This window comes from Thamnophis elegans, chromosome 14, assembly GCF_009769535.1.
Source record: "Thamnophis elegans isolate rThaEle1 chromosome 14, rThaEle1.pri, whole genome shotgun sequence".
In the NCBI taxonomy this organism is placed as follows: domain Eukaryota; kingdom Metazoa; phylum Chordata; class Lepidosauria; order Squamata; family Colubridae; genus Thamnophis; species Thamnophis elegans.
Genome location: NC_045554.1, coordinates 48,039,610 through 48,061,032, shown reverse-complemented (window position 1 = coordinate 48,061,032; position 21,423 = coordinate 48,039,610). Strand labels below are relative to the sequence as shown.

The following is a 21,423-nucleotide window of genomic DNA, read 5'->3' as shown; positions in this document are numbered from 1 at the left end:
GCATCTGAAGGAGGCCCAATCTGTGGGATCTTACTGGCCGTTGGGAGGAATGTGGCAGTAGGCGGTCTCGCAGGTATGCTGGCCCTAAGCCATGTAAGGCTTTAAAGGTAATAACCAACACCTTGAATTGCGTCCGGAGACCAATAGGGAGCCAGTGCAGCTCGCGGAGGATAGGTGTAACATGGGTGTACCTAGGTACACCCAATAACCCCCGCGCGGCTGCATTCTAATTGCAGTCTCCGAACACTTTTCAAGGGTAGCCCCATGTAGAGCGCGTAAATGGCGACTATCAGGTTACAACAGTTTCCAGTGGAAGCTATTTGGCTCTTTCCTTGCCTCCAATACATGGGAGGGCGAGGGGGGAGGAATGATTATTTAGAAATATGCCCCAAAACAAGAAGGCCAGTAAGCCTTTGGATGGGAAAAGAGGGGTGGAGGTGGGGGAATATTACCTGAGCCGCTGTACGAGGAAGAAGAGGGTGTCCGTCGCGAAAAGCTTTTTACGGCCAGGCTTTGGCCTCGTTGTTTCCGCCGCCAGGCCGTCCGGCATTTCGAGTCTATACTCTGCTTAATCCGGTACCAGTCAGACTCTGTGATGCCGAATTTATAGAAAAGGTGACCTGGAAGGCAAAGAAAATAGACTGATAGCAATAGCAGTTCGACTTATATACCGCTTCATAGGGCTTTCAGCCCTCTCTAAGCGGTTTACAGAGTCAGCATATCGCCCCCAACAACAATCCGGGTCCTCATTTTACCCACCTCGGAAGGATGGAAGGCTGAGTCAACCCTGAGCCGGTGAGATTTGAACAGCCGAACTGCAGAACTGCAGTCAGCTGAAGTGGCCTGCAGTGCTGCATTTAACCACTGCGCCACCTCGGCTCTATCTATCTATCTATCTATCTATCTATCTATCTATCTATCTATCATCTATCTATCTATCTATCTATCTATCTATCTATCTATCTACCTACCTACCTACCTACCTACCTACCTACCTATTTCTATCTATCTAGCAATAGCAGTTAGACTTATATACCGCTGCATAGGGCTTCCAGCCCTCTCTAAGCGGTTTACAGAGTCGGCATATCGCCCCCAACAACAATCCGGGTCCTCATTTTACCCACCTCGGAAGGATGGAAGGCTGAGTCAACCTTTGAGCCGGTGAGATTTGAACAGCCGAACTGAAGAACTGCAGTCAGCTGAAGTAGCCTGCAGTGCTGCATTTAACCACTGTGCCACCTCGGCTCTTCCCCACAATTGTGCTTGGTGTCTCCGCTGTACAATTCAATAACTGGGGAAAAAATCATTATTCCCTCTCTAATTCCGAGTCTTAAAATGATGACGGAACTGTTCACTACTCTACAGGGAATAAAATTGGGGGCCTTTGAAAATATGCCCAGAAAATTGGAGAGAAACCACTAGAAGAATTCAACCTCCAATGTTAGAAAGGGATGGTTCCCCAGGATACCAAGCAGCCTTGAAACGCCGGGACACAAAACGGTTATTTTGCATGTATTAAAGGAGGGGATTTCGACATTTGCAAGCGGGAGTATCCAGGCTTAATTGACAATGTTCTTGTTCTCATTTAATGTAACCCGAATCGCTGATTTATGGGAGCAAGTTGGCGATTGGCTGGAGGTTGGGAAAGGATGCTGAAAAGGCATTTTCATTAAAAGGAGAGAGCTGATTAATGCGAGGAACGCTTTGGTTTTGGAGCAGGGATAAAACCCAAGTGTTTCATGCTCTGTGAGTGTTATGGCTTCGAAATGGCCAGCCGGCAGCTTCGTTAGCTTAGCTTAAGATTTCTCATTAGAGCTCATCAGCAGAGGCCGTTATGAAAAAGCTCATAACAGTTTCCAGATTTAACACTCAGGCTCAATATTAGCAATACGAGCTTGGCAATGTTCAGCCCCTGCATCGATAGCTTTTATTAGTTAATTTCTCTGCCGGAGGGGAATAAATATTTTGGAGCCGATACAAAAATAAAACACAAGGCAGAAGACCCAGAAAATACGACCGCAAATTTTAGCGTTCAATATGAGAAACGCACCGAGGTATTCCAAGCAGCAGGACCCCCGCAATAGGCGAGCCAAGAAAACGATAAAAACTAAGAGGCCGGATTACGACAATTCTTTGGAAGGGTTCTGGCTTTGCGGGTGACACAATGTCAGTTATCAGAAAAATAAATGCCGTAGTCACATATTCAGAGCCGGAGAAGTCAAGCGTCCCTCTCTTCGAGGCGGGAGGGGACGTTCCTTTGATCGACTAACTCAACTGGATGAATCCTGCAGTTGCAACTCACCCCTCAGCTTCCGCAGCTGGAGTTCCCACAAGGCGAAAATTAACACAGGCAGCCCTCGGTTCACGACCGCAATCAAGCCCAAAATTTATGCCGCTAAGTGAGTTTTGCCCCATTTTTAGGACCTTTCTTGCCACATTGGTTAAGTGAATCACTGCAGCTGATAAACCGTGTTAGTAACTCGGGTGTTAAGTGAATCTGGCTTCATCAGAAGGTCGCAACCTTGGGGCACAGCAACGGTCGTAAGTGTGAATTTCGATCACTTTTTTTCCCCGGTGCTGTTGTCCCTTTGAACGGTCACTAAATGAACGTTGTAAGTCGAGGACTACCTGTAAGGAGGGGGAAAGCAGAAAGCGAGCAGATGAAGGGAAAGAGGCTTCTTTCCGCCCAACCCAATTCCAAGATGTTCCCCATTAAGCCCATCGAGGTGGGAGGTGGGCAACTGTGGGCCCTTTACAACCTAAGGACTTCAACTCGCAGAATTCTTCAGCCGTGCTGGCTCAGGAATTCTGGGAGTTGAAGTCCCCAGGTCTGTGTCCCCATCCTAAAGCCAGCAAGGGGGTGGCCAATCCCACCAGTGCTACCTTACAGGGTAGGTGTGTGTTATTTCTGGGAGAATTGCATGGCCAAGAAAACCAGGTTTTATTTTATTTTATTTTATTTTGCCCTTTGCTCTTCGGTCCACCAAGCGTCCGCTGTTCCGTTTTGCTCTCCGGAGAAGAGACGGTTTCCCAACATGTGCAAATCGCGAGCTTTCGGATGAAGTTCGTCTTGCGCTAACCAGAAACAGAAACCTGCTTCTTTTTTCCTTGTTCTGTTTTGATAGGTTTGCATAATCTGTTTTAGGTTGCAAGCCTCTGTCTGGGCTATTTTAAACCCTGATGGGTTCCAGATGAGGCAGACCCTCTCGCTGATGAATTAAACTGATAGCAGGTTCACAGAGGACACGGCCAGGCTACCACACTTTCTATCCTGGTAGGGATTCGGCATCGCGTGAAAAGTGGGTTTGAATGAGAACGGCTGCCTCTGGGCCCCCTCCTGAGAAAGGTCCCTCTGAATTTCTGCCCAATTTTGGCCCCCAAACAATCCCGCCCTAAATCTGCTGGCGCTCCCATTGCCCCTCCCGCAGCCCTTCCGTTTCTACAACCGTCCATTTGGGAGGAAAAAGCAAGCTCTACTCCCGTGATGGCGAACTCATGGCAAGCATGCCAAAGGTGGCATGGGGAGCCCTCTCTGTGGGCACATGCGCCCTTGCCAGCTGCTCTTCTGGCTTCCGGAAAGCACATGCACAGCTGGTCTTCATGGGTGCTGGAGCGCCAGAAAACGGCCCAAAAATCAGCCAAAAACCAGGCCGTTTTCTGGGCTGATTTTCGGGTCATTTTCAGGCCGTGTTCAGGCCAAGAACAGCCTGGAAAATGGCCTGAAAACGGCCAAAAAAATAGGCATGCGTGCGCCAGCCAGCTGGTTTTCGGGTTTCCAGTCCTTCGGCGCACAAAGACTAGCTGGCCAAAGATCAGCTGACTGCTGCGTACATGCTGTGGAGTGCGGAGATGCATGTATGTTCTGGTTGGGCCACTCGCTGCCGAAAAGGTTCACCATTATTTGTTCTACTCTATTGCTTTTCCATTATTTCTTTGGCCCAAGGGCTGATTTGGGGGACGGACGGACGGGGGGACAGGACTGGGTCTCTGTTTCTGAACATGCTTGAGAGAGGGAGCTTCTCATCCACCCTACGGTGTGTCAGCCCAAGGATAGGTGAATGACCGGCATCCCAGCCCACCTGCATTTCACCATCACCAGGCGCCAGTTCTCTGCCACCGAGAGGCGCTTGGGTAAGGTGCCCAAGGATAAAATCCCCGTGAAGTCCCAGGGGAAAGATGTGCTGAAATCCGATATCAGTGTTTCTCAACCTTGGCAACTTGAAGATGTCCGGACTTCAACTCCCAGAATTCCCCAGCCAGCGAATGCGAATGCTGGCTGGGGAATTCTGGGAGTTGAAGTCCGGACATCTTCAAGTTGCCAAGGTTGAGAAACACTGATTTAAGTTGTTCAAGAAGAGCATTACTGGACTGGAGGCTAAAACATGTGAAGAACGGTTGTAAGTACCTGGCACGGCTAGTCTAGGGAAGAGAAGGACCAGGGGAGCCATGATGATAACAATGTTCCAATCACTTAAATGTTCCTACAGGCACATGAAGTTGAGCGCACATTTCCTTCTCTTGACTAAGACATTCACGAAATGCGGAATGTTCCTTTCGGTTGACTGGCGGTAACTGAAAGAACGTTGAGTGTGGTATCTACCAAGGCCATCTTCTAGAATGGGGCTGAAGACATGACGAGATTCTGGCAATTTATGGAATTGGTTCTAGGGGTATTTTGGGGGCTGGCATTTTTGGAATTGTTGCCTTCAGGGAGGTGGAAAAAGCTTGTCTGGCTGGGGAATTCTGGGAGTTGGAAGTCCGGACATCTTCAAGTTGCCAAGGTTTGAGAAACACTGTCCTATATCCTCTGGCAGCCCAGCGGGAAAGCTCCTATCCTCCCTCCTTGGCTGTATTTTTCTCTGGCGCCCTAAGCGAAGGCTGGACCTGGTCCCACTTTCTCCAGATAAGAAGCGGTACCCTTGCTCAAAAGCCGTTGGGAATTTTTCGGTCCGGGGGGTGTGTGTGTTACATTATTCACAGAACTTGGCGGACGGAGGAACTGTTGGTCCTGGAGTCAACCCCTTCCCGGCATCTTCCTTGAATAAAAATAAATCAGCGCAAGGAATATATGCATTTCCCAGCAATATCAAGAAATCGGAATTCGCGCAAAAACATCCCTTGGCCTTTCAGCTGGGCTTTGGATACATCTCCGCCTACACTGACAAAGTCTGTCTTGTGACACAGGGAGTCCTCGACTTACAACGATTCATTTAGTGACTGTTCAAAGTTACGACGGCACTCAAAAGGGGGACTTAGGTCTGTTTTTTCATACTTAGGTTTAGGTTTATTAGATTTATATGTCGCTCTTCCCCCAAGGACTCAGGGCGGCGTACAACATTAAAAGAAACACATAATACAAAAGTTAAAAAAGAAAAAATTAAATAGAATATCCCAAACTCAATTAAAAATGACATTTAAAAAAAAAATCGAATTAAAATTAACAGTGATTGATAATTTATTTTGTTTTGTCCAGGCCACTGCAGCATCCCCAGGACTCCACGTGATCAAAATTCGGACGCTTGGCAACCGATTCATATTTACGACGGAGTCCTGGAGTCACGCGATCCGCTTTTGTGACCTTCCGGCAAGCCACGTCCACAGGGAAGCCAGATTCACTTTAACGACCATGTTACTAACTTAACAAATGCAACGATTCGCTTAACCACTGTGGCAAGGGAAGCTGTGAAATGGAGCAAACTCACTTAAGAAATGTTTCACTTAAGGACAGAAATTTGGGGCTTCCTTGTTATCATCATCCGAGGACTACCTGACTCTTAGCTTCAAATCATATTAAAAAAGATTAGTCAGAAATGGCTGAAAAACCTATTTATACTTATGAGAGAGTAAAACTATCTTTTCAGGGACAACCCCCCCCCCCCCGTCCCCCTGCTAACCGCTGCCTATTGGATTTCGCTACGCTGGGGAATCTTTCTTGGGTAACCTTGATGGAATGAGCCCTTAACCGGCTCCTTTGCCTGAATCCACCCTTTGCTGATCAACCACCATCCGCTGCCATTATGGGGAGCGACCGAATGAAAATATACACCTCGGAAGATTAATGGCTTGTGGGGAAGCTTATGCACAATATCAAGAATTCCTAATAAGCATATTTCCCCTCATTTTGGAAAGTGCGGCTGCAGAATATTATATACTTTTCAAAATATTTTCTATTAAATACAGACTGGGGTTGGGGCTTTTTTCCCAGAAAGAGGAAAGGATCAACAAGGATCTTTCCACTGACGGGTTGAAAGACGAGACTTAACTGAAACGCAACTTGGCAGCCTTGCGGGGGGGGGGGGGGGTTGCGGGGAGGTTGTGCCGGCATCCAGGGTGAAAATAATGCTCATCCACAGGTTGTTGGGAGAAAAGTGGGTGACGTATTACTGTATTTTTCAGAGCATAAAATGCACCTTTTTCCCAAAAAAAAGAGGGTGAAAATCTGGGTGCGTCTTATACACTGAATACAGCATTTTTGGCCTACTGAAATCCCACCCTCTTTGCAAAAATGGATGTGCAGAGGGTTTGGGAGGCTTGCAAAGTGCTCCGGGGGGCTGGGGAGGGCAAAAATTACCAAACAACGGGCTGTTTTTGCTTGTTTCCCCCCACCCACCCCCCAGGAGCACTCTACAAGCCTCCCAAAGCATGCCCCCCCTTTTTTTTGCAAAATATGAGGCATGCAGAGGGTTTGGGACAGTGGTGAAATTCAATGTTTTTTTACTACTGGTTCTGTGGGCGTGGCTTGGTGGGCGTGACAGGGGAAGGATACTGCAAAATCCCCCTGCCCTCCCCACTCTGGGGCCAGCCAGAGGTGGCATTTGCCTGTTCTCTGAACTACCCAAAATTTCCGCTACCGGTTCTCCAGAACCTGTCAGAATCTGCTGGATTTCACCCCTGGTTTGGGAGGCCTGCAGAGTGCAAAAACCTTTTTTTTTAATTTACCTCTTCAAAATCATAGTGCACCTTATACTCCGGTGTGTCTTATAGTCCGAAAAATACAGTATTCAGTGGGTGGATTGATCAGTGCTTCAGTTCAGACATCAGCGCAAGCTGTGGCTTCCCGAAAACATGACTTCTAATCCAAACCATAACTTGAGCTTCCAGACCGAGATGTATGGTTTAGATCAACCGTCTGACTTGGTTTTCTACCCCAAAAACTTCAATCTTAACTACATCAATCTTCATAAATTCATAACCTCTGGAAAGAACACCATTCTGAGCCCTTTATCTCTGATCGCGAAATGTGGTTCCCCATTCCAAGCATCACAATGGAATAGACAAAACTTTGGGAACAATATTTTGGAGCGGCAGTTATTCGGAATCTTTGCCGTTCCTTTCTCCTAGAACACATCACTTCTGGGCCACATTTAAGTAGGCCCACAAAACCAACACGCACAAGGAGAGTCTCTGCCACAGCTTCAACATTTCCTTTCGAAACCAACTTTCCTCTCAAGCTGCTCTTAAGATCAATAGATTCCCATCCCAACTGTTGACCGTCGGGGCCAGCTGCCTTATCGCCACTGGAGAATGGAGGGCTATGCCCGAATTTACTTATATTTTTTTTCAACATGCAACAGCACGGAATGAGGAAACTGGATCAGCTCATCTGAAAGACGAATAGCACTGGGGGACTGTTCAGCTTTTGATAACTTAACTCAATAACTGCTGAGTGGCTTCCTCGAGAAAGGACCTTTTTTCCCCCCAACGCAGATTCTTGCATTTCCTTGGTCCGCTGGAACAGTTCAGCCACCCCTATAAATCCATGTCTCCTGAAACCAGACTGACTTTCTCACTTGTCGGAAAAAGTTAGGCATCCCCTATGTATTTATCTCCAGAGGAACAAAAAAAAAACCCCAGAAACCAGCCAATTTCAGACGCCTTCCGTTACAGCGAAGGGAAAACTGTTGGGTAATTTTCCTAGACTGACAAAACTTTTGTGTTAGGACGCAGCTGTGTAAATGCGAAGGTTGAATCTCTCCCACCCACCCACTCACCCAGTCAAGCCAAGTAGGTCTTTCCAGCTGATTTCTGTGGGATGGATGCAGCCTGCAGCCTGTCGGGGCAGATCCAAAGGACAGTAGCTGCCCCTCCCCACCAAAACAAGACTTATCGCCGCCCACCACCACCACCACCACTTGGCCAACCATCTCCCAAATCCTTACAAAGCCCAGGTTTGCCCCCCTCTGCTGTGCCAGTTTGAAAGAGGTGCTTGTGGGGAGAAGTCTCGAGGCCCAAGGAGGCCTGGTACTCACAACGGATGCCGTAAATCATGAGAGGATCGAGCTGCTTCTTGCCGTGTTTCCCTTGGCCGGAAAGGTTAGAGATCGCCTGGATTTCTCGGTGGAAAAGGTAGTCGAGCAAGGTCAGCGCCATCTTCTCGGCCGTCCGGCAATTGGTGCTGATGTGGAGCATGTCTGCCGGGGTGATAGGGGAGCGCACACGCATCTCGGGGTTGTTCTCGTCCCCTAGCCACGTCCCGCTAGGATAATCCTCTAGAAAGAAAACACAGGTGAAGAGTGCGCTTTACTTCCCACTGAGGTCATAACGTTGCCCTGAGCCCCAATCTAGAGTGTGCTTATTTTAAGCAGGGGGAATAACAAAAAGCCAACCACAGCACTAAAAAAAGCGACTTATGACCGTTTTTCACAGATACGACCTTTCCAGCGTTTCCGCGATCCAAATTCAGATGCTCGGCAACTGGCTCATAATTATAATGGTTACAGAGTCCCCGGGGGTGTGTGGGGGTGTCACATGATCCCTTTTTGCGACCTTCTGACAAGCGAAGTCAGTGGGGAAGCCAGATTCACTTAACGACTGTGGCAAGAAAGGTCGTAAAACAGGGGAAACCCCACTTAACAAATGTCTCGCATTTGGCCTCAGCTGTGGTCGTAAGTGGGGGACTACCCGTATAAATGGTTACCAGCCTACAAAAACAAGGAGGAGATATCCTTTGAGAGACCAACATCCTCCCTACAGTTCCTGCTATTCCGTTCTCCAAACCCTCAGGAGCCCTTTGAAGGAAACTCACAATTGTCTTTGTGGTCCTCAAGAGCCTTGTAGACTTGGTGGCTACTCAGGGGGCCTTCCTAAAGGACGCTGAAGCCACAATTACAACAAGCCAAATTTGCTGCTTGCTCAAAACTGCTCAAAAAGGAAGGGGTATCATGCCAGGCATCAAACGCAGAGCACTGAACCCCAACAGTTGTGGGAAGAAGCTGGACTCAGCATTCGCTAGGAACAACTGGGAAGGTGCAGCACTTGTGAGTACAGAAGAATGGCCATTTATTTGATTAACTGCACACAGGGCTCATCGAGGGAAGTCACAACCACAGAGTTCCCAAATAGAAATGGATTTTTTTAAAAAAATATTTTATACTACCGGAAAGGAAGTCTGCATTGTTTCTGACGCCTTGGCCAAACGGGGTTGATTTACCTCACCTAGGAATGAATCGCTTTGGTGATGAAGAACACTAATTTTTATTTTGCTTTATTACACAGGCGCATGGTTTTTTAAATATGTCAACACTACAAACAATTTATGTCCAGGGCAAGAGTTTTGACTCCACCCACCCAGCTGAAAAATGTGGAACTTCCATTCCTAAAGTTTAGAGGGTTATTTGTTGAAGGGAAATTTGCTGAATGGGCCACGGCTGGCATCTACAGCCCATGAAATTGCTGACTCACCCCAACCCAGAATCAAATTACTTCTAGCTGCCTGATTAAGGAATCTTCAAAGCAGCACAGACGGCCCAATTCTCTCTGCTGATACCCAGGGGGACGCAACTTGTCACCTCTCTCTGGATTGAGGCCACAGCAGCTAGAAGAGCTGAAATCCTGTCTACGGTTTAGGGGGTAGATGTAACCACAATGCAGAACCATCCGTGTCACCGCCTTCCTGTTGCCTTTGCCCGGAAACACTGAGCTGTCTGTTACTGATGGGAGTCGAAATAATATTAGTGTGAACTTGCCACACTATTTAGTTTCTCCATGTCAAAAACACTCTCTGTGTGATAGGAGGGCTCCCCTAATGGCTGACAAGAGATCTGGAAAGAATTACCAAAGGATCAAACTCTTCTTTTTTTCCCCCCCAGAACTGAAAAAAAAGACTCTCTCAAACTATACAGCATGATAGAAGGCAGTTTTCTTCCACTCAACATGCAAACCATTCCTTCGGTGATTCTCTTCCCCAAGGATAAAAAAAGAGAGAATTCTACTCTCCTGGGGTAAGATTAATACTTTCCTTGGGCTTAGCTTGGAATAAACAATCCTGAGCATTCATCAAAGGCGCAAAGTACATCCAAGCATCAGAAGAAGTCTGTCTCCAGTCCTGCCTTCAATGAAGCATTCATCACAGCGCCACATTGAGAAAGACAAGTAGCTAAATACCCCCCATTCAGTAGACCCACATTTATGGAGTTCTCGGTGGTCTCTGAGCATGGTGGTTGGGCTGCAGCATCAGTGCCTGATGATGTTCCCTAGTTGGGTCATGAAACATCTGCAAGGAAACCACCAAGCTCAGAGAGCACTAAGGACCCCACAGTTCAACCCCCGAGCTACAAATATTCTCTTCTGTTGGAAGATTCATATTCCCCAAACACAAGAACGTGGACAGCGCACACGTTCCTCTCCATCTGAAACCTGGATCGGGCATCCTCTGTTGTTTCGCACAAATAAAACATTTTTTTGCACGGAAAATCCTTTGTGGATGCATCACTTTTTTTGTGTGTGTTTAATATATTTTTATTTTATACACATAAGCACATCAACAGAAACAAACACATGACTTAAAAACAACATAGGAACAAAAAGTTCCATCGTATATCATACTGCAGTTCCGAATCGGTTTCTTTGCAGTTAGTGTTTTCCCTTCTATACATTTCTATCTTGCGTTCATAATCTCCTTGTTCGTTATCCATTTTTATGTACAATTCTTTATTCATTTATACTTAGCTACTTATGACCAAATATTATTTACCTATATTATGCTTTATATTTTTACTGTCATTTATTCTCTTACATACAGTTATAGGTATACATTCACATAGTTATTCTTTTTCTTTGCCATTCTTATATTATTATTATTCCATTTAAGAGGTTATAAAGTATAGTTTGGAATGCTTTGTTTACCATCCTTTGCCCCTGCTATGACACCACCTTATTTTCTCTTTCTTTTCCTTTCTCCCTCCCTTCCTCCTCTACTTCCTTCCTTCCTCCTCTCCTTCCCCTTCTTCCTTCCCTTACCTCTCCGCTACTCCTACCCTCTTTCTTCTCTTTCCTACCCTCTCTCCTTCTCTTTCTTTCTCTTCCTCCTTCCCCTTCTTCTTTTAATATTCTTTAATCTGCAAGGCCATCTGCTGATTCAACACCCAGATTGCTACTTCTGCCGGAATAGAATACGACCGCGTGATTCTCTCATCCTTTGAACCTACATACCTGATAGACAAGAAGCAGGAACAAGTACTAAAACTAAGAACAAAAACCCTCCAGAGTGCCATCAATCAACTCTGTTAAACAGAGGGAAAGTACACTGAACATCTGCTTATGTCAATGTTTAGAGAATCAGCCGGTTGTGTTTATCAAACACCTGTACGATGAACAGAAACAGCAGAGCCTGATCGCTGCACCAAAGGCAGACAGCACAGAAATAATAAATTGCTAAAAATATGAGCCCTTCTCTCTGGAGCAATTATGCAAGAGGGCTATTTGTGTGTGTGTCTTGTCTACATCCATCAGTTGACTTGACTTTGTGAGGACAGACGAAGAGGCTCTGGGGACCGCTGAAAATTAGCTGCAAAGAATTTATTGTTAAGAAACCCCACAAAGGCTTTTAGGCTTGGCCAAATCAATTTCCCTTCTCACCACGGCAAATCTTTCTTTGGTTCAACTACTCCAAGCTGATACAGAAATCATTAAATAAACAAAAGACCTCTACTCAAAACCCTTAATGTGTAAGTCTCATCTGTGTGTGTGTGTATAAACTAGGCACATGTATAAACTTCATACCTTCATTTGCTAAGTTTCCTTTGATACCCGCTAAGCTCATTAGGTTCCCAGCTGAAGTTAAAATACATTTCCTTTTGTTTGCGAACCACATCAAATAATGCTGATTTCAGGCAATTTAAACAACATGTAAATTCCTTTCAGCTGCTTCCTTTCAAAACAGTTGTGATTCTTCTTCCTTTCAAAAACCGCTTTTCATCTGGCCTGATTCTAGTAACAGAAAGCTGTTTTAGGGATACGTGTGGTACGCACGGGAGAAACCTTACTTGTTTCCCCCCCCCCCATTCTGTGCAAGGAACAAGAATTCTTCTTTATTGTCAGTGAAACAGGTTCTAAAATCAGAGGAAAAAGCCCCCACACTTTCTGAGAGCCTCAAATTTATTTATTTAATTAACTTGTATGCCGCCCACTCTTGGAAGACTCAGGGCGGCTTACAAATAAAGAGAAGAGGGAATATAAAAATAAAAACAAAATTAAAAATTCAACAACATTCATAACCTAGGATGGGGCTGGATAGTTCAACAGCCCCAGGCCTGCCGGAACAGCCAGGTCTTGGTAGCTTTGCGGAAGGCCGGAAGGGTGGTAAGGGTCCAGATCTCAACGGGAAGATCGTTCCATACGGCCGGAGCAGCCACAGAGAAGGCCCTCTCCTGGGGGGTCGCCAGCCGACATTGGCCGGCAGATGGAATCTGGAGGAGGCCTAGTCTGTGGGATCTTATGGGTCTCAGGGAGGTGACTGGCAGGAGGCCAATGGTTTCATGAAACTCCACCATATGGCCAGAATCTGGCAAAGCTACGACAATAAATCCACTAAAGGAGATATCAAAGTTATTTCCACGACAAGTAGGAATCGAGGGAGGGAGGGAGGGAGGGAGGGAAAGAAGGAAGGAAGGAAGGAAGGAAGGAAGAAAGGAAGGAAGGAAGGAAGGAAGGGAGGAAGGCAAACAGCCAGTTTACTAGAGAAATCTAAAACTCTAAAGTTCTCCGTTCCCCTTCTTCAAGCGTGGGATAAGTGTCCGTTTCATAACCACCGCTACAGAGATGGCAAAAGAGCCGCTCTAAACCATTTCAGATTTTAGGCAGCAATTTTGAGCAGCAGACAGAAAATTGCTATGCCTGACTAATGTAAGTTGTACTTATCTAATAAAAGCTGTATTTAGCTGTGAGCAGATGACCTAATTTAATCTTGCATCTTCTGCTTTTGGGAAAGAGAGAGTGGTCCACCAAGACAGCCCTAAATATAGGGAGCACCACTGCTTGTTTACTTAGGATATCTTCCCGATGGAAGGCGGAATTAATTGCAGAAAAGGGCCCCCTTTCCCCCGCAGGGGAAGTTGGACGCCAGCTCTGGGAATGCCACAGAAGCTTAGCCAAACGCTCGGCTGGCTGAGAATTTTTTTTGGGGGGGTGGGACGACAATTCTGGTTCTGCTCATCTGGAGTATGAGGTACCAGCATGGGGATGCTGCCTATCACAGTTGACCTGAACCTCCCATCATTAGGACTATTCTGTTGATCAAATTATGTATTTATCAAATTATAACAATCTAATTATCTAATCGCTGCGAACCAGAAATGGATTACTGGCCCGTCTCCAAACTCAATATTAAAACATGCAAGATTGCTTGTGGCCCTTCGCGAGGCTATTTCATGGTTATCTGTGTTGCGAGTTCACATTGAACAGCTCTACCAAGTTCTGCAAGCAAATTGGGCCCCAATATAGGAAGAATTCGGCGCACTTAATAGCAATAGCAATAGCAGTTCGACTTATATACCGCTTCATAGGGCTTTCAGCCCTCTCTAAGCGGTTTACAGAGTCAGCATATCGCCCCCCACAGTCTGGGTCCTCATTTCACCCACCTCGGAAGGATGGAAGGCTGAGTCAACCCTGAGCCGGTGAGATTTGAACAGCCGAAGTGCAGAACTGTAGTCAGCTGAAGTAGCCTGCAGTGCTGCATTTAACCACTGCGCCACCTCAGCTCTCCTCCTCCTCCTCCTCCTCCTCCTCCTCCTCCTCCTCCTCCTCTTCTCCTCCGCCTATTCCTTGTTCTTGTTCTACTAGCAATAGCAATAGCAATAGCAGTTAGACTTATATACCGCTTCATAGGGCTTCCAGCCCTCTCTAAGCGGTTTACAGAGTCAGCATATCGCCCCCAACAACAATCCGGGTCCTCATTTTACCCACCTCGGAAGGATGGAAGGCTGAGCCAACCCTGAGCCTGGTGAGATTTGAACAGCCGAACTGCAGAACTGCAGTCAGCTGAAGTAGCCTGCAGTGCTGCATTTAACCACTGCGCCACCTCGGCTCTTATTAAGGATTAGTGTCTGTCTTCCATTTCTTTTACGCTTCCCAGTCTCGCCTGCAAACCCACAATTTTCCAATCAGCCAAATGCTAACCAGACCCTCCCCTGCTTGTTTCAAGATCAGCCCCAGCCAAATAGGCATTGCCATCACTGCAAGAAGACTTCATTGTGGAAAAAATATTGGCAAGTGACCTTTGGAGAGCTGTTGGAAAACTCCCCAACCGATTTACAAAGGGCGGGATGGGATCCATTCCCAACTAATCCATGACCAAATTAAAGTGACACTTTGAAAAGTGAAACAGTGGATGCAGAAGTGAAACCCGTCTATTTCGGGGGGGAAAGGGTGACAGAATGAAGAATGCTCATTAAAACCGGCTATTAGAAAAGTCTAAATATTGTAACTGTCCTGGAGCAGAGGAGTCCAGGAACCACAGAGAAAGGAGTTCTGTTCCCATAGATTGGTTGCAAAAAGTTTAAGCATGTAAGTGGCAACACAAGAAACGACAATTACAGAAAGATGTATCCAATTAGAACTAAACGGAATGGAAAAACAATTTAAGAAGTTTAAAAAAAAAATTGAGGGAGAGAGAGAGAGGAATGAATCAGGCAAATCCAGAAACACAGAAATTAGCAGACTACACCAACACATACTCAGTTTTCATACCTTATAGGTATGAAGTTGGGTCTGCAAACACACACATACATAGCGGGATCACTGCTCTGGATTCAGAGCAGCCCCCATGGAGGAGATTCTGAGGGTCTTGACCACCGAAAGTGATACCACTTTTGTCAGGGAAAGCATTATACCCATGAAAGACAGAGAAGGGCTTTTGGCTATAAAGGTAGTCCTCACTGAGTGACTTCTTGTTCAGCAACCATTCGGAGTTACAACAGTGCTCAACCAGAAGACTTATGGCCGGTCCTTGAAGTTGTGGCTGCCGCAGTGTCCCCACAATCACAGGATTGGAGCGCTTGGCAACCTGGCACACAGTTGCAATGGTCACAGCTTCCCACAGTCACGTCCTCCCCCCGGCTGTGATCTTCACTGCCAGCTTCCAATAAGCCAAGTCAATGAGGAAACCAGCCACCACCTGACGTTGTGCTTAACGGCGGCACGTGATTCCTTAACAACCGCAAGGAGCCGAGGTGGCGCAGTGGTTAGGGGTGCAGTACTGCAGGCCACTTCAGCTGACTGTTATCTGCAGTTCAGCGGTTCAAATCTCACAAAGCTCAAGGTCGACTCAGCCTTCCATCCTTCCGAGGTGGGTGAAACGAGGACCCAGACTGTGGGGGGCGATATGCTGACTCAATTTGCTAAAAATCTGTAAACCGCTTAGAGAGGGCTGAAAGCTCTATGAAGCGGTATATAAGTCTGAATAATAAATAAATAAATAAACCTGAACTGTCATTGTACACTGAAGATGGCCTTCAATGTCATTGTACAAGGTGCAATGACAATAAATTAAACTAAATTAAACTAAACCAACTCTGGATACACAGGATCTGTGGGGGCCAACTGAGGGTTGAAGGTTTGAGTCCATTCTAGCAACATTGGTGCTCTCCATCGTCACCCTTTCACATGGAAATTGAGAAGAAACATATGCACCCAGAGAATGCTTTCTGCATGCTATCACCATCACAGAAGAAGTTCTTCCAGGAGGGAGACAACTAAAATACCTGTGATATAGGAGATTTGGGTAGGAATAGACAGCCTTGACCGAGACAAACATTGTGTGTGTGTGTGTGTGTGTGTGTGTGTGTGTGTGTGTGTACATTTGCACCTGTGTGTGTGCCTGGGAATATTCAAAGTAGAGCAGATGGAAATCAAGCACAATAGTCAACATTCTTTACACTTCTCATGTTAATTTTTTCCCCTTGTTTCTCCCAGACAATAAAAAAGGCTTATCAGAAGATCCTGGGAAAAAACACAAGTGGGAGAAAGTAGCTTTATTTCTATTTGAAGTTGCTTAAGCTCTATGCTCCTGCCTGCTCATTCAAATCTCTGCGTGTCAGCTGAATTTTATCACTTCGCTCAGTCTAAGGGCTTTATTTATGCAGCATGAGCTTGATAAAAAAAGCCTCAATTTTTATATGTTGAGGCACTGAAACCCAGCATTGTGGCTTGTCGCCGTGACTGGCAAGAAGCTTTGAGACAAGAGATTAGAGACAGCCTTGACTGTTTCCATGGCCTCCACTTTTTGAAGCTGTATCTTTGGACAGGTTATATGAAGAGAGGGATTTCCAGGCGCATAATTCATCTAAGGAACAGCTGCATTTTTGCTAAAGCCCAAATCCAGAGATGACAAACTCTGAACATGAGTAATCGGAGAATCTTTGAGCACATCAGGACTTCCTTCCATATTTGACCTGACAGGTCCTGAGCCAATCTGTGGTATGTATGGATAAATCCTTTCCTTCTTGAGACTCTGAACTACCTTTGAAGTAAACATACATGGGACTGTTTGGTTAACTGAATGTGTTATACAGGAGCAACTTTTTAAAGTGGCTCAATTCCTACACCACAATCCCTTCTCCACAGTTAAATTCTTGGTCCCAGCCAAAGTAGAACTCCGACTTCAAACTCCCACTCCTGCTTAAACGCCTGAACATCCATGTTCAGCACATTAGAAGACCTTCCCTTGATTCCCCCAACGCAGCAAATCCCATTTCTACCATAATGCTGGCTGATGGTTCGCTCAGCATATTATCTTTGGCCAAGAGAAGCTTATTGCTGGGTGCTTCGGTTGTTTTGGATGGTTAGTTTGTTTGTTTTTACATTATGGAGATGATTTATGACGATGACAGATCTTCAGATGCCATCAAGAAAACAAATCCAAGAAAAATGATCTCAATCTTTGGAAGCCGGGAACCGTAAATTATTTTGGCAGAACAAGCATCACTCAAGGGTTTCTAAGCACATGTAAAAAGTTACCACCAAATGTTCAGGAGAAGGAGAATCATGGCATTCTTGGGAGAGTGGGAATCATTTGCAAGGAAATGGCTTTAGGACATGTAAGGAAAGTCACACAAGAAGAGAAGTTTTTTTAAAAAAAGGCAGGGAAAAACCAGAGAAAACTTTGTTTGAAGGAGTCCCGCAAACAATCTGTTTCGTGTTGAAGGAACTCCTTTTTTCCCCCATTTATCTGGTGGTCTCTACAGATCATTTAAATAAACATTTATAAAAGATAGTTAAAGAGGTGAGTTGCTTCCTTAATTTTCTTTTTCTTTTTTTTTTGAAATATACTTTTTTGTTTTCCATTTTCATAACATATAATCCACATGTATACTATTACATAGCCAGTATCCTATTGTATTAAGTAGTAATTACATCAGTTCCTCTTGTCATCAACGCCCAGAAAGATAAAAATCCATTATTAGCTCTTCTGCTCTCCATACACCTCTTTCTTCTACCTCTCTCCTACCTCCTTTCTTCCCTCCATCATCCTTTTCTACTCTATTTCCCCTTCCTTTCTCCTTCTCCTCTCTCTTCATTCCACTCTTCCTTATCCTCCTCATCTTCCCCCCTTACCCTCTCTCCTATTCCTCTCTTCCCATCTTTCTTCTCTCCTCTGTTTCCCACTCTTCCTCTCATTGGTGTATTTCAGCTTCTGAGCAAACTCCATTCTATGTTGATGGTATTTATGCTTCCCTATCAATATACTTAACATATCTTAGTTTTAAAGAAAAAATAAGAGAAAACAGTATACATGTGCAATCATATTACATTAAAATCTAACACCCCTCGTCAAGCCTAATATTCATCCCCCTCCCCCCCCAGGTGAGTTGCTTCCTTGACTCCTTAGCTCACAACCACACAAGCAGTCTTAGAATAGAATAGAATAGAATAGAATAGAATAACAGAGTTGGAAGGGACCTTGAAGGTCTTCTAGTCCAACCCCCTGCCTAGGCAGGAAAACCTATACCATTTCAGACAAACGGTTATCCAACCTCTTCTTAAAAACTCCCAGTGTTGGAGCACACACAACTTCTGGAGGCAAGTTTTTCCTCTGATTAACCTTAGAACCAAGTCTTAGAACTTTCCTTTTGCTGATCAAGGAGATACCTTGCTGCTCTATTGTGTCAACCTCTGGTCTCTTCCCGCTTTATCAGCAAAATGTGATTACCACCACGAGTATGAGAAAATCATTTCTCCAGCTGAAATGAAGGATTATTTCAAGCATTGTGAAATTCTCCACAGATGGGTTTCTAAATAGCCCAGCTTCCAAGCATGGAGGCTTATATAATAGTTAGGTTCGTCATCCATAGGCCTGGAATCAATCTGAAAGTGCAAGCTGCATTGTTTAATTAACTGCCACTGACTGGCCAAGTTTGTTTCTGAGAACACTAATAACTTTTCCTATTTCGTTAACTTTTTTTTTGTTGATTCTGAAAATTATTGTTACTGAATCAATCCCCCATTCACTCATTTGCATAAATGCAGCCAAGAAATGAACCAAATTTACAGAAGTCGTACAATCTCCATGCCTTGCAGAAAATGCTACACTCTTTAAAATCCTGAAAGAAGAAATTTGGACTTATTCGAAGGACTAAGGGACTGCTGGAGTTCAAAACCCCTGACAACATGATCTAAAATGGAAGGCGAGATGGTCTTTGCTAAAAAAGGACAGGATTTGTCAGTTGTTGCCTTCAACAACAAGAAGGGAAACCTTAAGATCACTTGAAGATCTTTGATTGTCCATGCTTGGGGAACTCTGCAAGGTTGCAGAAAATTAGGTGATTTGGTATAAATAGACATGCCTAATCTCTGAAAAGGGTGGAGAAAGAGGTCTGACCATCAGCAAAACTGGTAAGTATAAGAAGGCATTGAAATTCAATTGAACCAGACAGCCTTCTAAATTTATACCAGGACTTTATTAAAATTTTTCCGACTTAAAAGGTACCGCTTTGGGCTGATCAATCAGGAAACCATATATTCTCAAGTCTTTTCCTTTGGTTAAGTCCAGCATTTTTATATATACAATAATCCTATTAAAAAGCCAACATCTGTCTGCCTGTAAATGCGCCAACAAATTATGCTGAAAAGGTCAGGCTGCAACAAAGTCTTTTTTTACTACATCAAAAACCACTTCTCTTAAATAAACAGCTGAGAAAATGACTCAAAATTATTGCCTTTACTATTATATATACTGGAGCGAGGAGATTTCATCTGTTGTCCAGCACATACACAATTAAACTACTATTAGGTAATGATTTTAGTTTCCACTGGGAGACAGATAATCCCAGTTACATCTGATTTTTTTGCAAATAGAACACACTCTCCCACAAATTGTTATTGCTTTAAAACTCTTACACAGTGAAGAATTTGAACTTTTAAATCTACTCTTGTGCTTGCATTCTTTAAGGGGGAAACAAAAGTGAGCTAAGCTGAAGGGAAGCCCTCCAATTTTGCAGCTTTAATAAATGGCATGATCTGCAACCACATCTCCCCGCTTGCTGTCAAAAAAACCAGGAGTCTATCACGTGACTTTTTACCTTCGATGGCTGGACGGTTCAGAATTATGGCATCTCCTTCCCTCTAACCAATTCAGTCAACAATGTCATCTTAACTCTATATTCTTTCCACAGCTGTCTCTGCCCTGCACTAATGTTTAATTCTGAAGTTTATGTGAATTTAATACGCATCATAAAAGGAGGGAATCATGAGGCATATTCCAAATGGTCGCGTTCCAGCAATGGTGGTTTTCTGAGATTTGAAGAGCAGGAGAGAGGCTGGGAGCGGGGCGGGGGGGGAGGCTGGAAACTGATAAATTGCTGACAAGGCTATCGTGTACACAATACATTTTCGATGGGAATTTCCTGTTTTCGAAAATATTGTTTAGAATTGCCAAAGTCCCTGTTTACTCTGAGAAAAGTTCAAGCTCACCAGAAGGGCATAACATGGTTTCAGCAGGCAGCCCTCTGGCATCATTTGTTGCTTCCTAAAGAAATGCACTCCTTTCCACGGAGCTGGGCTTCCCACATGGAGACCCAACTGCAGAATCAGATCAGAGTTTTGAAAGACTTTGTGTCTTTTTTTTAAATAAAAAAAAAAAACAGCAAATGAACACTCTTAATTTGAGGTTCACAAATAGCCCTGGAAATGGATTCTGTTCTAAACATGACTCAAAGATCTATTTAGATCGGTGTTTCTCAACTTAAAAATCTATAGATGTCAACGTCCAGAATTCTCTCGCCAGCATGGGGAATTCCGGGAGCCGAAGTCCATACACTTTAATGTTGCCAAGGTTGGAAAACACTGATTTAAATCCATAACAGCAAAGGAAGCTGAAGCCTAGATTTGTCTCTCACTGCATAGATATTAAAATATTCTTCAATATTTATATTATATAATAATATATCAACTCTAGTGATCCTTGGACACGATCTTGCGGTATTCTGGGTTAGAAAGGGATTCTGCACTCTCTTCTTGTGGGAGGTGTCTATGCCTCCCCCACCTCCACACTCTACAGCCAGGGAATGGCCCACCACCCAAAGCTGAGCTTCCAAGCCCAGACAAAGTTGATGCTAAGACAACATGTTGCTTACAACATCTCCTGCTTCACACCCAACAAAATATGGTATCTGAATGAAATTAAGACATGAGGGGGCGACATACAACTGGGGTCTTAGCTGTTCGGGTTCAGAATGAGTTTGGGAAGCCATATCTAGGTTTTTGACCTCTCCACGTAGCCCTAAGGCAGGGGGTCCCCAAACTTGGCAACTTTTAAGACTTGTGGACTTCAACTCTTCATTGTAGGTATGAAGTTGGGTTTGTAAACACACTCATACATAGTGGGGGTCACCGCCCTGGGTTCAGAGCAGCCCCCATGGAGGAGATTCTGAGGGTCTTGATCACCAAAAGTGATACCACTTTCGTCAGGGGTAGCATTAGGCTTTGTCAACCATGAAAGACAGAGAAGAGATTTTGGCTATACAGGTACTCCTCACTTAGTGACTTCTTGCTCAGCAACCATTCGAAGTTGAAGTCCACAAGTCTTAAGGTTGCCGAGTTTGAAGTCCTCTGCCCCAAAGGCCTCAGGCTGTGAGTTTGATTTAAGGAGAAAGCAGAGTCCTCTGGCTTAATGCTCTTCCACGACCTCCAAAGCTTTTACTGACAACCAAG

The 21,423-nt window shown here is 44.9% G+C and overlaps 1 protein-coding gene across 3 annotated transcripts in view; it reads right to left on the bottom strand.

Moving 5' to 3' along the window:
* BANP (BTG3 associated nuclear protein) overlaps nt 1-21,423 on the bottom strand; it is a 105,918-nt gene that overhangs the window by 57,546 nt on the left and 26,949 nt on the right. For all 3 annotated transcript variants that reach the window (XM_032230793.1, XM_032230794.1, XM_032230795.1), the window contains 2 exons: nt 8,250-8,489; nt 453-620 (listed from right to left, as the gene is read on the bottom strand). In XM_032230793.1, the coding sequence (XP_032086684.1) occupies nt 453-620; nt 8,250-8,489 (408 nt within the window). The remainder of the gene's footprint in view (nt 1-452; nt 621-8,249; nt 8,490-21,423) is intronic.